Below are 12,584 nucleotides of genomic sequence, written 5' to 3' on the forward strand. Positions count from 1 at the left end.
CAGACTCAGTGCTTTGATTGCAGCCAGAGTTTGTTGGCACGACTGTGTGTCTGATGCTGACTTGCTCAGGAGTGCAGGGATGTGAAGGAATGACAGCTGTGCTTTTAGAGGCACCTGGCTGGATGATGGCCATCAGGGGACCAGAGCAGTACAGGACCAACACTGACACAGCAAAGTGGCTGCATCCATCCCTGTTAAACTATAAGTAATTGTCCTTTAATTTGCATTAACAAATTTGCTTCTAATTCACTGATCATGTCTGTAGTTTTTGGTAAAGGAGAGCTGATCAAATAGACTCAAACAACACCTTTAGTCTCCTTGCTAACATTTCTCCTGCAGTGTGTTAGGTTTTATTGATCACAGTGATTCATATTGGAGTAAATAATTGAAAACTGTTTGCTTCAACTTCACAGTTTTATCTGACAGCTGGTAAAAGTTCTCCAGCCTCGCCTGAGCCGCTCCAACTTGATTTATTTAACCCGACAAATAACAAGAATCAACCTCAGATCTTTAGACTTTAAAAGAAAAGGCCGGGGTTCTCTTCCTCGCCGAAGATCAAGACTTTCTCGGCTCAGACTTGAGAGAAACAGCAGCATGGCAGCTGCTGCAGGGGGGGGCATCTGGGTTCAAAGTCAGACTCAGTCCTAGGATGGTGATGGTTGCTGCAAGAGAAAAAGTGTTTCAGCATTTTAAAAACAGTCACAAACCTCGGGGTCATGTAGAGCAGATTCAGGCGAGTTGATCCTGAAGACGATAGCATCGCTGCAGCTGAACGCTCAGATAACACTGGATTCTCTGCTCTCCCCTCTGCTACGCCTTTAATTGCTTTTTAAATTGGAAATGTTGTCCTGCACGCTCCATCGCTCTCTGAAACATGGTGCAGGAAGATGTTGGTATATGTATGAGTGTGGAAGTAATTATCTCCAAGGAGTTTATACAGAAGGAGCAGGTGCAGTGTAATCTTCCAGAGAGAATCTCCTCAGACCTGCTCTGTGCACGCAGCAGAAGGTCCATCAAACCTCCCGCTGCAGCCGCAGATAATGGACCTGCCTGAGGATTGACTCACTAACTCTCTAATGAAAGAGGACGACAAATTATATTAATGAAAACGCCACAGAGCTGTTTGATGGACACACTCCAATCGATCTGTGTGTCAGTGTTTCATTCTCTGCGGCTGCAGCGTCGACACTGGAGTTAAACTCAATCACGGATGTCTGTTCAGGCTGAGCAAACCCTGAGTCACCGTTAGTATTCTAATTCAGAACGGCATGGAGGAATCTGGTCTGGTACAGTCTGGTGCACACTGAAGGTTCCTGCAACTGCACTGCTGCAGAACACACAGAACGCTCTCATCTCCCCTGAATGTCTTCAGTAAACTATTATCTTATCGTATGTGTGTTTGTTGACAAAACAGGAAGTGTAAAGCCGTTGTAGGTACAGGAGTGCACCTGCTGCCTGCATGCAGAGGTGTAGCAGTACTGTTGTGGGCTGTTTTGCCACTTTTTAACCACTTTTCACCATTTTTCCATCCATTTTTGCCTCATATTACCAATTTTTGCCATTTTTAACTCATTTTAGCTACTTTTTAACCCATTTTTGTTACCTGAAACAAATTTTGCAAGTTTTTGACCTCTTTTCACCATTTTACCACCCATATTTGCCCCTTGTAGCACATTCTTGTCACGTCTAACCAAATTAATCTACCTTTGCACCCTGTTTCACTCCTTCTGATGCCCATTTTTCCCACTATTTGTCCCTTTTAACCCTTTTTGCCATGTTTGTCTATTTTTGTGACTGTAAAATCAAGTTTTTGCTATTTTTTCCACTTTTCTGCCCCTGTCTGAACAATTTTAACCCTTTCTTGCCACTTTTACCCAATTTTTGTCACTCTCAAGACATTTTTTTTGCCACTGTACTCCTATTTTTGCCACTTTTTAAGCGCTTTCAACATTTTATCCATCACTTTTTGCCCTTTACAACCTTTTTGCTACTTTTTCCTGTTTTTGAGACTATAAACCAATTTTTTTGCCATTTTTCAGGTCCTTTTTGAACATTTGATTATTGACACTGTTATCACATTTTTGCCCCCTTAACACATTTTTGCCATTCTTTATCAACTTTTCATCACTTCTACCAATTCCTGCCAGTTTTAAGTAATTTTTGCCACTTTTTAACATTTTTTTGTCACAAGAAAGCCATTTTCCTGCCAATTTTTGCCACTGTAATCCCATTTTTACCACACTTTAACTACTTTTCACCACTTTTATCTTACACTTATTGCCCTTTGCAACTTTAATGCCACTTTTTACCTATTTTTGTGGCTATTAACCTAATTTTTGCCATTTTTCAGCTCCTTATTGAAAATTTCTAACCAATTCTTGCCTTTTTTAATCAGTTTTCACCACTTTCATCCCTCTCTTTTCACCTCTTTTAACCCTTTTTGCCACCTTTTAACATTTTAGTTGCTTTTGCCTATTTTTGTTGCTATAAACCTATTTTTTGCCATTTTTGAGCTCCTTCTTTTTGAACATTTGTAACCAATTCCTGCCATTTTTTTTGTTATTTTTTGCCACTTTTTAACCCATATCTGCCACTCTTTAACCACTTTTCACCACTTTTATCTGTCACTTTTTACTCCTTTTAACCCTTTTTTGCCACTTTTGCCTATTTTTTTCTATAAACCTTTTCTTTTTTCCCATTTTTCAGCTCCTTTTGAACATGTGTAACAGATTATTGCCAATGTTACCCAATTTTTGCCCCCTTTTAACCATTTTTGCAGTTTTTTAACAACTTTTCATCACCTCTATTTGCCAAATTTTGCTACTCTTCAGTTTTTCTTTACCTCTTTTTGCAGATATTAAATTGATTTTCCCTTACAGTTAATGCAGTCCTTCTTGATTCTCTGGTATCCTGACGTTTGTGCACATCATGGCTCAGCTATGAAGTCTTCTATTGGCATCCCAAAGATTTAGGTCTGTGTGTCTCATGAAAGAAATTATTGGGATTTCAGCCCAAAATCATCAAATTATCACTTAATAATTACCACTTAAGCTTGGAAGAGACATTTCTGTGAACTGAGGTTTTCCAACCACTGTTTTCAGTTTATCTTCCTATAAAATTGCAACTTCATGATGTAAATTTCTGACTTTATATGCTTGAAGTTTTGTGTTTATCAGGTTATAGATTTACGCCCTTCTTGAATGTTTAAACTAAAGCATTCTGGGTTTGGTGTCTCATAAATGTATGGCTTTATAGTCTCAAACATTCCAAGTTGATTCTTGATAATGTATGGATTGTCTTCACTTTTTTGAGTGGTCCTGATACACCTGCATTACTTTACCATCTAGGAACCATTATGTCTGTTCTGTATCTGGTCTATGAACTCAAAATAATGCTGTCATAGTTTTCCTGATGACCTAATTCTGGTTAAAGCAGATCCCACATATATTTATCTATGTGCAGTGCTTTTCGCGAGGCTCTTTTCCTGTCTGTTGTCCTGTTTTTTACTCTGCTGAGTGTGAGTCCCTCCTAAACACCCACAGAGCAGATTAAACCTCTTGGCCTCATGTAAAGCCGTACTGAGGAGAGCCTGCATTAAGCATCACTTTCTGTTTCACCACACTCACGTTTCTCCTTCTTCTTTCCATGCTGAAGTGATCCGGCCCTCAGCAAACCTGTAATTATCTAAGAGCCCAGCCGTGTGCCCGTAATGTTTTAAAACCAGGATCCAAAGACACGCAGGGAGGTCGGCCTCTGTCACACTCATCATGAACCCCCCCCCGTACTCCCTCCCCACACACACACCTACATGTGTTTCCACTTCACAGGGACATTTACACCAGGAGCTGAGTCATGAGTCACATCAATGTTAGCTATTAATTTATAAATAGGGAGAGTTTGGTTGACTTTATGACCAGAGTCAGGTTTTTCTGACTGATTTGATTTAAAACTAAAAATGTGTTCAAGGAGCAGCAGATTTCAAAGATCCAGTTGTCATAAAGCATTCAGATTCAACATTTAGACAGCTAGTTAACATACAGTTAACGTACATTACTACATATTCACTGTTGTGCTCTGCAGTGAAATAAGAATGATGATTTCAAGGACAAAATCTGAAGTATCAAAAGCAACAGCACCATTATTTTTTAAAGTTTAAGTTTATTTTGTACTTGGATTCTTCCGCTGTTTGGTTCTTAGCAGTCCTTGGCTGGTTTTAGCTCTGTGTTTGGGCTCATCCTGCTGGAGGACCCATCACCTGGGAGCCCTCTGACCCTGGGCAACACATTTGGCCCCAGTATGCCTTGGTAGTTTCGAGATTTCATTAGACCCTGCACAGATTCAAGACCCCCTGTGCCAGATGCAGCAAAGCAGCCCTGTCTGAAATATAATTTCACATATTAGAACTTATAAAACATTCCGTCCTTGCCTCTGAAACACAATGCCATCGTTTAAAACTTGTAAAACATTCTTTCCCTGCCTTTGAAACAGTGTGTCATACTTTACAGCTGATCATTTCAATGTGTGAAATAATATTTCAGAGGCAAGGATGGAATGTTTTATTAGCTGTAAAGGATGACATTGTGTTTCAGAGGCAAGGATGGAATGTTTTATTAGCTGTGAAGTATGACATCATGTTTCAGAGGCAAGGATGGAATGTTTTATTAGCTGTGAAGTATGACATCATGTTTCAGAGGCAAGGATGGAATGTTGAGATGCAGACCTGCTTTTATCAGTGGAAGATTTTAACGTTAACTTGACACGAAAAAAGGAACTTTTCATGGACTGAAAATGAATTAAGAGAAGCTTAAAACGTTTCAGAGGACTTTGACTTCTGCTGAGCTGTCTGTGAGTTTTTAAAGTAAATTGAGACATAAAGGGGCAGTGGTGGACTTATTCAACATCCCTGTGGCTGCAGGGAGACGCTGACATGCTTTAGCCAAAGTGAAATTAAAGGGATCATAAAGCATGCAGTTAATCACGATTCTTAAAAATGAGTGCACTCATGGTGGACTTTTATAAGTGTGATTATGTCGATTAATCTTGACAGCCCTAGTAACAAGATACTTTTAAAAAGTAATCTACCAACACTAGCTGTAGAGTTTGCTAATGATTGATATTTACTTCAGAATGATAAAATAGTGGTAATGAAAAAAATGACAATGAAATAATGAAACCAGAGCTTGTCTTAAAGCTCGGGGGCTTGGGTCAGGAACTGTGGAGATCCTGAGCACGGCTGAAGTACTGTTGAGCGAGACTCCAAACCCCAGCAGCTCAGGCCCTCTATCCATCAGGGTAAGGGTTGTGTTTCTGTGCACATGTGCACCCTGGCCTCTTTATTCTTGGATATCATCATGATCATTCATCATGGCTTTCAGGGTCCCGCCTTTCAACACTGACACTGATCATTTCATCTTTTCTAATTTAGTTGAGTTACTGATGAGGTTTTTAAGTTTTTAGCTTTTAAAGAGGCCCAAAAATGACCGTTTGTGTTGTATGGATGTTCCCATAGACACCATCACTGTGAGCCCTCTACTGGACACTGTGGGGACAGATTCCTTCTGTTATGATGGTCAAATCAACAGAAAACAACCACTGGAGAGTCTCTGAGGACATTTCCTGTTAGCTATTAAAATGCAGATGTTTCTACTTCTTCTTTACTAAAACAATAAAAATCTGTGGTTGGGGGTTTTAGGATTTACAAATGTTTTTGTACAGTGCATACGCCTCTGTGAGTATGAGTGATTTATATTTGAGTAGTGCATGTAGAATAGAATCACAAATGTACATATGAAAAGATTCTGATTTATATTAATATGTGAATTTACTCTAATTGCATTTATGTGAAAAGGAAGCTTATCAATAAATCACTCCTGGTGGAGGAGTGAAGTGTAATCATTTACAGACTTCTTCTCACTCCTTTTTAGATGCACAAATTTAATCAGCAAATTTTTGGTTATTACTTAAATTTATATTTTTTCATAGTTCATTAATATTGCTATTTTCTGGCATCTACAACTGTTACTGTAGGTCTCAAAATAAAGTTTCAAACCAAATTCAATTAAAAAATAAAAATAACTGCGTTCCACTTTCCATAAAATCTAACTTTCGGTCTCTTGACTGCCTGAGGTCAGTCGTGCTCATTGATTTTTCCTGCAGGTATTTTCTGATGAAGTGTCGGGATTCACTAAAACTGCTCAAAATACACTACAGTCATATTTCTGCTGCTTCATGAATCCTGAAGGGTGAATGATCATGAAAGCATCCCTGTAAATAAGAAATATGTGGGCTAACAGCATAGCTGGAGGTTAATGGCTACAGTTAGAGCTCTAATTGCACTGCTATCCCAGTCATTACGGTAATAACCCCTGGGGAATGAGCAAATAGTGACATAACATCAAATATTCATGATCAGACTCGGAGAACCCCCCTGCAAATCTCCGAGCCGTCCCTGAACGCCCCTCCGTGGACCACCGCCGTGTTATTGAGTGCTGTTAGCGGCAGTGAGTGACCCTCACCGACGGCTCTCAGCATCATGGACTGTGATTTATCCCCAGCTCCGAGGACAGCCATTGCGCATGCGTGCCAGATCTCCACACCACATGCGTTTGGCTGGCGACTCCGTCAATGCGCTAGAAACACTGAGAGCAGGAGCGGAAGTGAGGCGGATTACATACAAAATAAAAGCACAAGAACAAGTATTAGTGGAGCTTTAAGAGCTGCAGCGGTTAGAAACAGATGAATAAAGAAGATTCACACACGTCAGAAAATATTCAGACTAGAACCAGAGGTTTTTATTAATAAAGGGGAGTTTAGGAGCTGCAGCTGGTCTGGAACACAACACAGCAAAATAAACACCAAGCATTAAGATTAAATAAGAAATACAGTCGATATTTTAATTCATTATTCCATACAGTATTCCAGGACTGAATGAGAATAACTGGAAAATACAGAAAACAAAGGAGTGGAGAAAAAGAGAGAAAGGAAATCTATGAATGACCATAATTTTTAAGAAAACATCTTTTTTGTGTTTCTCAAAAACCCTTTTCTCATCCAGAATGACTCAGAACTTTGTAGTTTATATTTATTTTTATTTTGTGACATTGACCAAGATCCTTCTCCTTAAGCTATAACATCAGAATTTACCTGCACATAAATAAATAAGGGAATAAATAAATAAATAAACAAAAAGTAAAAATAAACAAACAAATAAATACAAGAATAAAAGAATAAATAAACAAACAAACAAAAATAAATAAAAGAATAAATAAATAAATAAATAAACAGAAAAATAAATAAATAAAAGAATAAATAAATGAATTAATAAAAACAAACAAACTAAGAAATACAAGAATAGATTAAAGAATAAATAAATAAACAAATAGACAAACAAATAAATAAATAAATAAATAAAAGTATAAACAAATAAATAAATAGATAAATAAATACATGAATAAGTAAAAGAATAAATAAATAAACAGATAAATAAATAAAAGAATAAATAAATAAACAAACAAACAAACAAAAAAGAATTAATTAATTAATTATTTAGTTTTATAAGTAAATAAATAAACAGAAAAATAAATAAATAAAAGAATAGATAGAAAAATAAATAGATAAATAAATGAATAAATAAAAAACAAACAAACTAATAAATACAAGAATAAATTAAAGAATAAATAAAAAAAACAAATAGACAAACAAATAAATAAATAAATAGATAAAAGTATAAACAAATAAATAAATAGATAAATAAATACATGAATAAACAAAAGAATAAATAAGTAAAAGAATAAATAAATAAATAGATAAATAAATAAAAGAATAAATAAACAAACAAACAAACAAACAAATAAATAAAAGAATTAATTAATTAATTAATAGTTAGTTATAATAGTTATAATTAGTTTTATAAATAAATAAATAAATAAATGGACCCTTGTACAGTATGTGCTGAAAAGACTTGAACAGTTCATTTTTAAAGGGCGCTGTAAAAACGTTCATCCTGACTTAAAATGGACATTTTGACCTGAAGTGTGAGGTAAGTGAATATTTAATGTTCTCTTTAACCACAGAGGTCACCAGGGCTGACTAGCTACAACTATTTTCACCAAACCCTCAAACATTTTGGTCTGATAAAAACATGCACTTTCATGCAAAATGAAAACAAAGAGGCAGATCCTGATCTCAGCATGGCCAGGGTCCACCTGTCAGATTTCACTCCTGCAGCCAATCTGATGAACCCAACGTTTTTATTTTTCTAAGACTTTATACACACGACTGATTAAAACTGAACGAAATAACAATTTTGTGCTTTTTCAAAACTAAATCTGTTTGAATCCACTCATTTAGCCTTTTTATTTCTGCACTTTATTCCTGCCATCCCTATTTAATGTTTGTTTATTTATCATCTATATAATCATGTATTTATTTGTTTATTTATTTATTTATTTGCTTGTTTATGACTTTGTTTGTTTGTAGGAAAGAGAAGTTCATTTTCAACAATAATTCCAGTATTTAGGTTTCAGACTGATTCTTTTTCTAGGAGGAAATGTGTGATCTTTGTCATATTGATGTATAAATCTGCTGGTATTTTAAATCTGTATTTTATTTAGAATGATTTTAAAGTAGTATGTAATGTCTGATAAGCACAGGCGTGTTCCTGGATCTGAAGTTTGGCCTTAGTCCAGGATACTTAACACAGAAAAGGGTCAATATCCCGGCCTGAACCCAGCGGGCGGCGGGGGGAGTTTACAAACGTGTGGCCTATGTGACTTTGTCTCTGCAAACTCAATAAAATCATTAAAGGAAGGAGAATCAGGAACGGTGAATCTGATAAGATCAGGACTTCTGTTTGGTTCTGATGTCTGAAATTAGATCAGTCATTTATTATTGGCTGTCATTATTTAAAATGGGTAAACTTATTTATTTATTTATTTATTTTTATTTTATTTTGTATTTTTTCATTCATGCATTTATTCATGTATTATTTATTGACTTAAATCTGGATCTTTGGTCTTAAGGGGTTAAATATTCTTTTTCCAAGTCAGAATTGTGACAATAAAACTTAAAGAGATTAAAGAATTCTAAGTTCTGTCTCCGGGTTCTATTTTTATTCCCACAATTGGATTTCTTTTTTTTTTTACACCAATTTTTTATTTTTTTTTTTAGTGACTCTATTCCTCTTTCATATTTGACTGAATTATGCTTGAAAAAAAAATCCCCAGCCACTTGACATTTATTTTATAATAAAACTAACAACCCAAAACAAAACAAACAAACAAACAAACAAACAAAAAAAACAATAACAACCTCTTGCAGTTATGATGGTATTTAAGAGGTTAAACCCACAAAATACTCAAATAGTTGGTAGTTTTGGTTCAGAACTGAAGTTGATTTAAAAAAAAAACAATCAGAAAAAGGTAAATGAACAAATTAATCATTTAAAATGGATAAATAAATAAATAAATAAATAAATAAATAAATAAAAATGTAGTAAAGATACCTTAATACCCTTATTAATTTGGAATTGGACTCCAAAATGTAATATAAAAAATTCCTTCCTTCATGCCGTTTGCAGAAACTCAGACATAACCATCGCATAATAAAAGCAACGACGTAAAGGAAGACTTATATCAGCGCGTTTTATTCTGTAAGTGAACCGGAAGTGGCCGCTGTAACCCCGCGTGCTTGGCGCATGTGTGAATCACGACGGTGGTTGTGAGCAGCGGGCTCAGCAGCATCCCTCACTGATCTGCTGAGTGTGGAGGGAAGGAAGGAAGGCGTGCTGTCTGCTGTCAGCTCACCGAACACCGCTCTCCTCCTTCGGCTCTCTGCGGGATCTAAAGCTCTCCGGCTCTCTCCAACATGGGTTAGGACCACGGCCACGCATGGATTACTCACTTTGTGCACTTCGGAGAGGATGATGGGGGATCGGACTTGTTTTCGCGGAGACACGCTGACAAAGACGAGGACTGAGGGGGACTAGAGATCCAGATCCGCTGCCTCTCTCTTTCTCGCTTTGTCGTTTTCTTATTTTCCTATTTTTTTTTTTAGTTTTTATTTGTTAAATTTCCCCGCGTGCGAGCGAGACAGAGAAATGTTTGCAGAATTGCTGTGCAGCGCCGTGGCTCTGGTCCTCTATGTCAACACTCTGGGAGCCGATTTCTGCTACGATGACAGGTAGGATGACTTCCAGCTCATGGTACCAACTCTGCTGACTGTCTGATGACCCTTCACCTGCAGATGGGCAGTCCTGGTCAACATTCATCTTCACAGGCTTCATTAAAGGCTGCTGTGTCTCTGAATGAGCTGCAGGAACAGCTCTGTGAGCTGAGCTTGGTTACACTCACATCCTGGAGGAAAGTGGCAGTTTGTCAGTGGAGTTTGGTGCTTTGGAGCTGTCAGATACAGGCTGTGGTGTTGTTGCAGACTTTTGTGATGTTTTGTGTGTTGCTACAGAATGCAGCATGCTTCTGCAGGAACTGTGCAAAGTCTGGACTTGCTCAGACTCTGGAGAAACTACAGGTGCATCTAAAGAAATTACACTAACGTGAGAGAGTTCTTTATTTTCTGCAGTTCAATTCAGAAAATTACACTTTTATACATCCTAGTCCAGTGGTTCTTTAGTGGAAGAAGCTGTAGTTTTATTGCAATCAGTGTTCCACATTAACTCCCAGGTAAATGACAGGAGGTTTCATAGTCATTTGAAATAAAATATGAAGGAGGATTAAGATGGTCCGAGTTACACAATGACACCTGAGAACAAACGGGCAGGTTAAGCTCCCAAACAAAAATCTAAGCATACACAAGCAGTCTCAGTATAATTAAAATGACTCTCCTTTCTATCTAACCTGTGTACAATATTTTAAATGCTTACTCCTCCATCACCTCCTTAAAGAGAAATCTCAACCCCTAATCACTAAAATCTCTTAAATTCTGGTTCATTTAATGAGAAATGCTGCTGTTTTGACCTTGCATGGAAGAATGAAGAGACAAAACAAGCATGCTTAAAAAGCACATTGCTACAGAAGCCTTGGAGGGACATGCATACTTTAATTGTATTTTTCTCAGTTTCCCATATGAACACGTTCATCCTGGCTACTTTCTGGAGCAGCTGCATGATATTATCTGCATGATATCACATAGGTAGATAAGAGCTTTAAAAGTTGAATATTATACTGGCAGATATGTACATTTCCGGTCATATTTAATACCAAAATGTCAGCTGTACATTTCAGTTTTGTATCTTATATATCAGCCTTAAATATCGGTAAAATATGCAGCTGTATCACAAGGTAAAGGTGACTGACAAAGGCACTAATCACTAGGACAGGACAGTAAATCAAGTTTCAATTTCAATTTGTGTTTAGCAGTTAAATGTCATATTGTACATATTTATTTTTTTTTTAATTTGAATATTTAACATTTAAGTTCTTTAAAGTGAGAGCTAAGCAAACCAGAGCCATCTTCTTGTTTTCATGAGCAAACCTGGCAAATCAAGCTAGTTCTGATTCTCATTCTGTGCTGCAGGATGGTTTACTCCTGTTTTATTCCATACGTTTTTGTCTGCAGGTATGGTGCTGCAAGATTAATCAAATTGCATTTGCAGCCACAATGTCAGGCTGTGCGATACCTGAAAGCGCAGCTGTACTTATAGTGGGTATGCTGGCTGCAAATAACAGCAGAAATGTTCATGTGTGCAGATACTGATATTTAGTTTTTAAAGCTAGTAAATGCAGATAAAAGTGCATCCCTGACCAGCTGAGAACAGCTACTCTTGCAAACAACCAAAATGCATGTGATATCATGAGAGTCTGGGTGAAATATAATGCATGCATGTGCATGCAAGGCTTCTGTAATGATGTGCTTTTTAACCCTTTAACTACTGAGTCTAAAAATGGCGATTTGGACATATTTTGTTATTATGGCTGTAAAATAGTCAGGAAATGCCCTAAGTCTGAGAGCTTTGGTCCCTTTTCCCAGGAGTACTTGAACCAGAATTTTCAACATCTGGTTAATGATTATTGCACATTATATGGAATTGTCAGCAGTTTAAAAGAAGAAACACACAAAAACAGATTTGTTTGTCATGACTTTCATGAGAAGAAATGTTGTTATTGCTTATGAAGTTTTGATTTGACATTTGAAATGTGAACCTATACATGTTTAGAACAATCAGCAGTCATTTTTGAGTCTAGGACTCTGGGTGTGCAAAACAGTGCAAAAGATAACTGTATACATAGGAGACAATTAGTGCAAATAAAGGTGGAAAAATGCATTCTCAACATTCTCAGTAACATATTATTATTGCACATGACAGACACACACAAATGCCACTATCTAACACTATTTTTTGAAAACAAAACACCACTCTCGCTAGCTCTCCTTTTACTCTCTTCCTTCACTCTCCTTTTCACTCGTCTTCTGCCAAAGCTGCCGTTTTCGCGGTGCTGTTGGACATTACTGAAATATATATACCACACATCATGTATTGCTGGAAAGCACAGATTCTCAGCTCTCTGTCATCATTAGAATTTTTTAGATTGGGCAAACTTTCGAGTTACAGTGTTGAGAATCTGTGTAGC

General features: G+C 36.9%; 1 protein-coding gene across 1 annotated transcript in view; it reads left to right on the plus strand.

The window, feature by feature from the left end:
* Positions 1–9,776: 9,776 nt before the first annotated feature.
* tmtc2b (transmembrane O-mannosyltransferase targeting cadherins 2b) overlaps positions 9,777–12,584 on the plus strand; it is a 222,848-nt gene continuing 220,040 nt past the window's right edge. The window contains exon 1 of the mRNA XM_041796161.1: positions 9,777–10,179. Within this exon, the coding sequence (XP_041652095.1) occupies positions 10,097–10,179 (83 nt within the window). The 5' untranslated portion in view covers positions 9,777–10,096. The remainder of the gene's footprint in view (positions 10,180–12,584) is intronic.

The sequence above is a fragment of the Cheilinus undulatus genome, linkage group 9 (genome assembly GCF_018320785.1).
Source record: "Cheilinus undulatus linkage group 9, ASM1832078v1, whole genome shotgun sequence".
In the NCBI taxonomy this organism is placed as follows: Eukaryota; Metazoa; Chordata; class Actinopteri; order Labriformes; family Labridae; genus Cheilinus; species Cheilinus undulatus.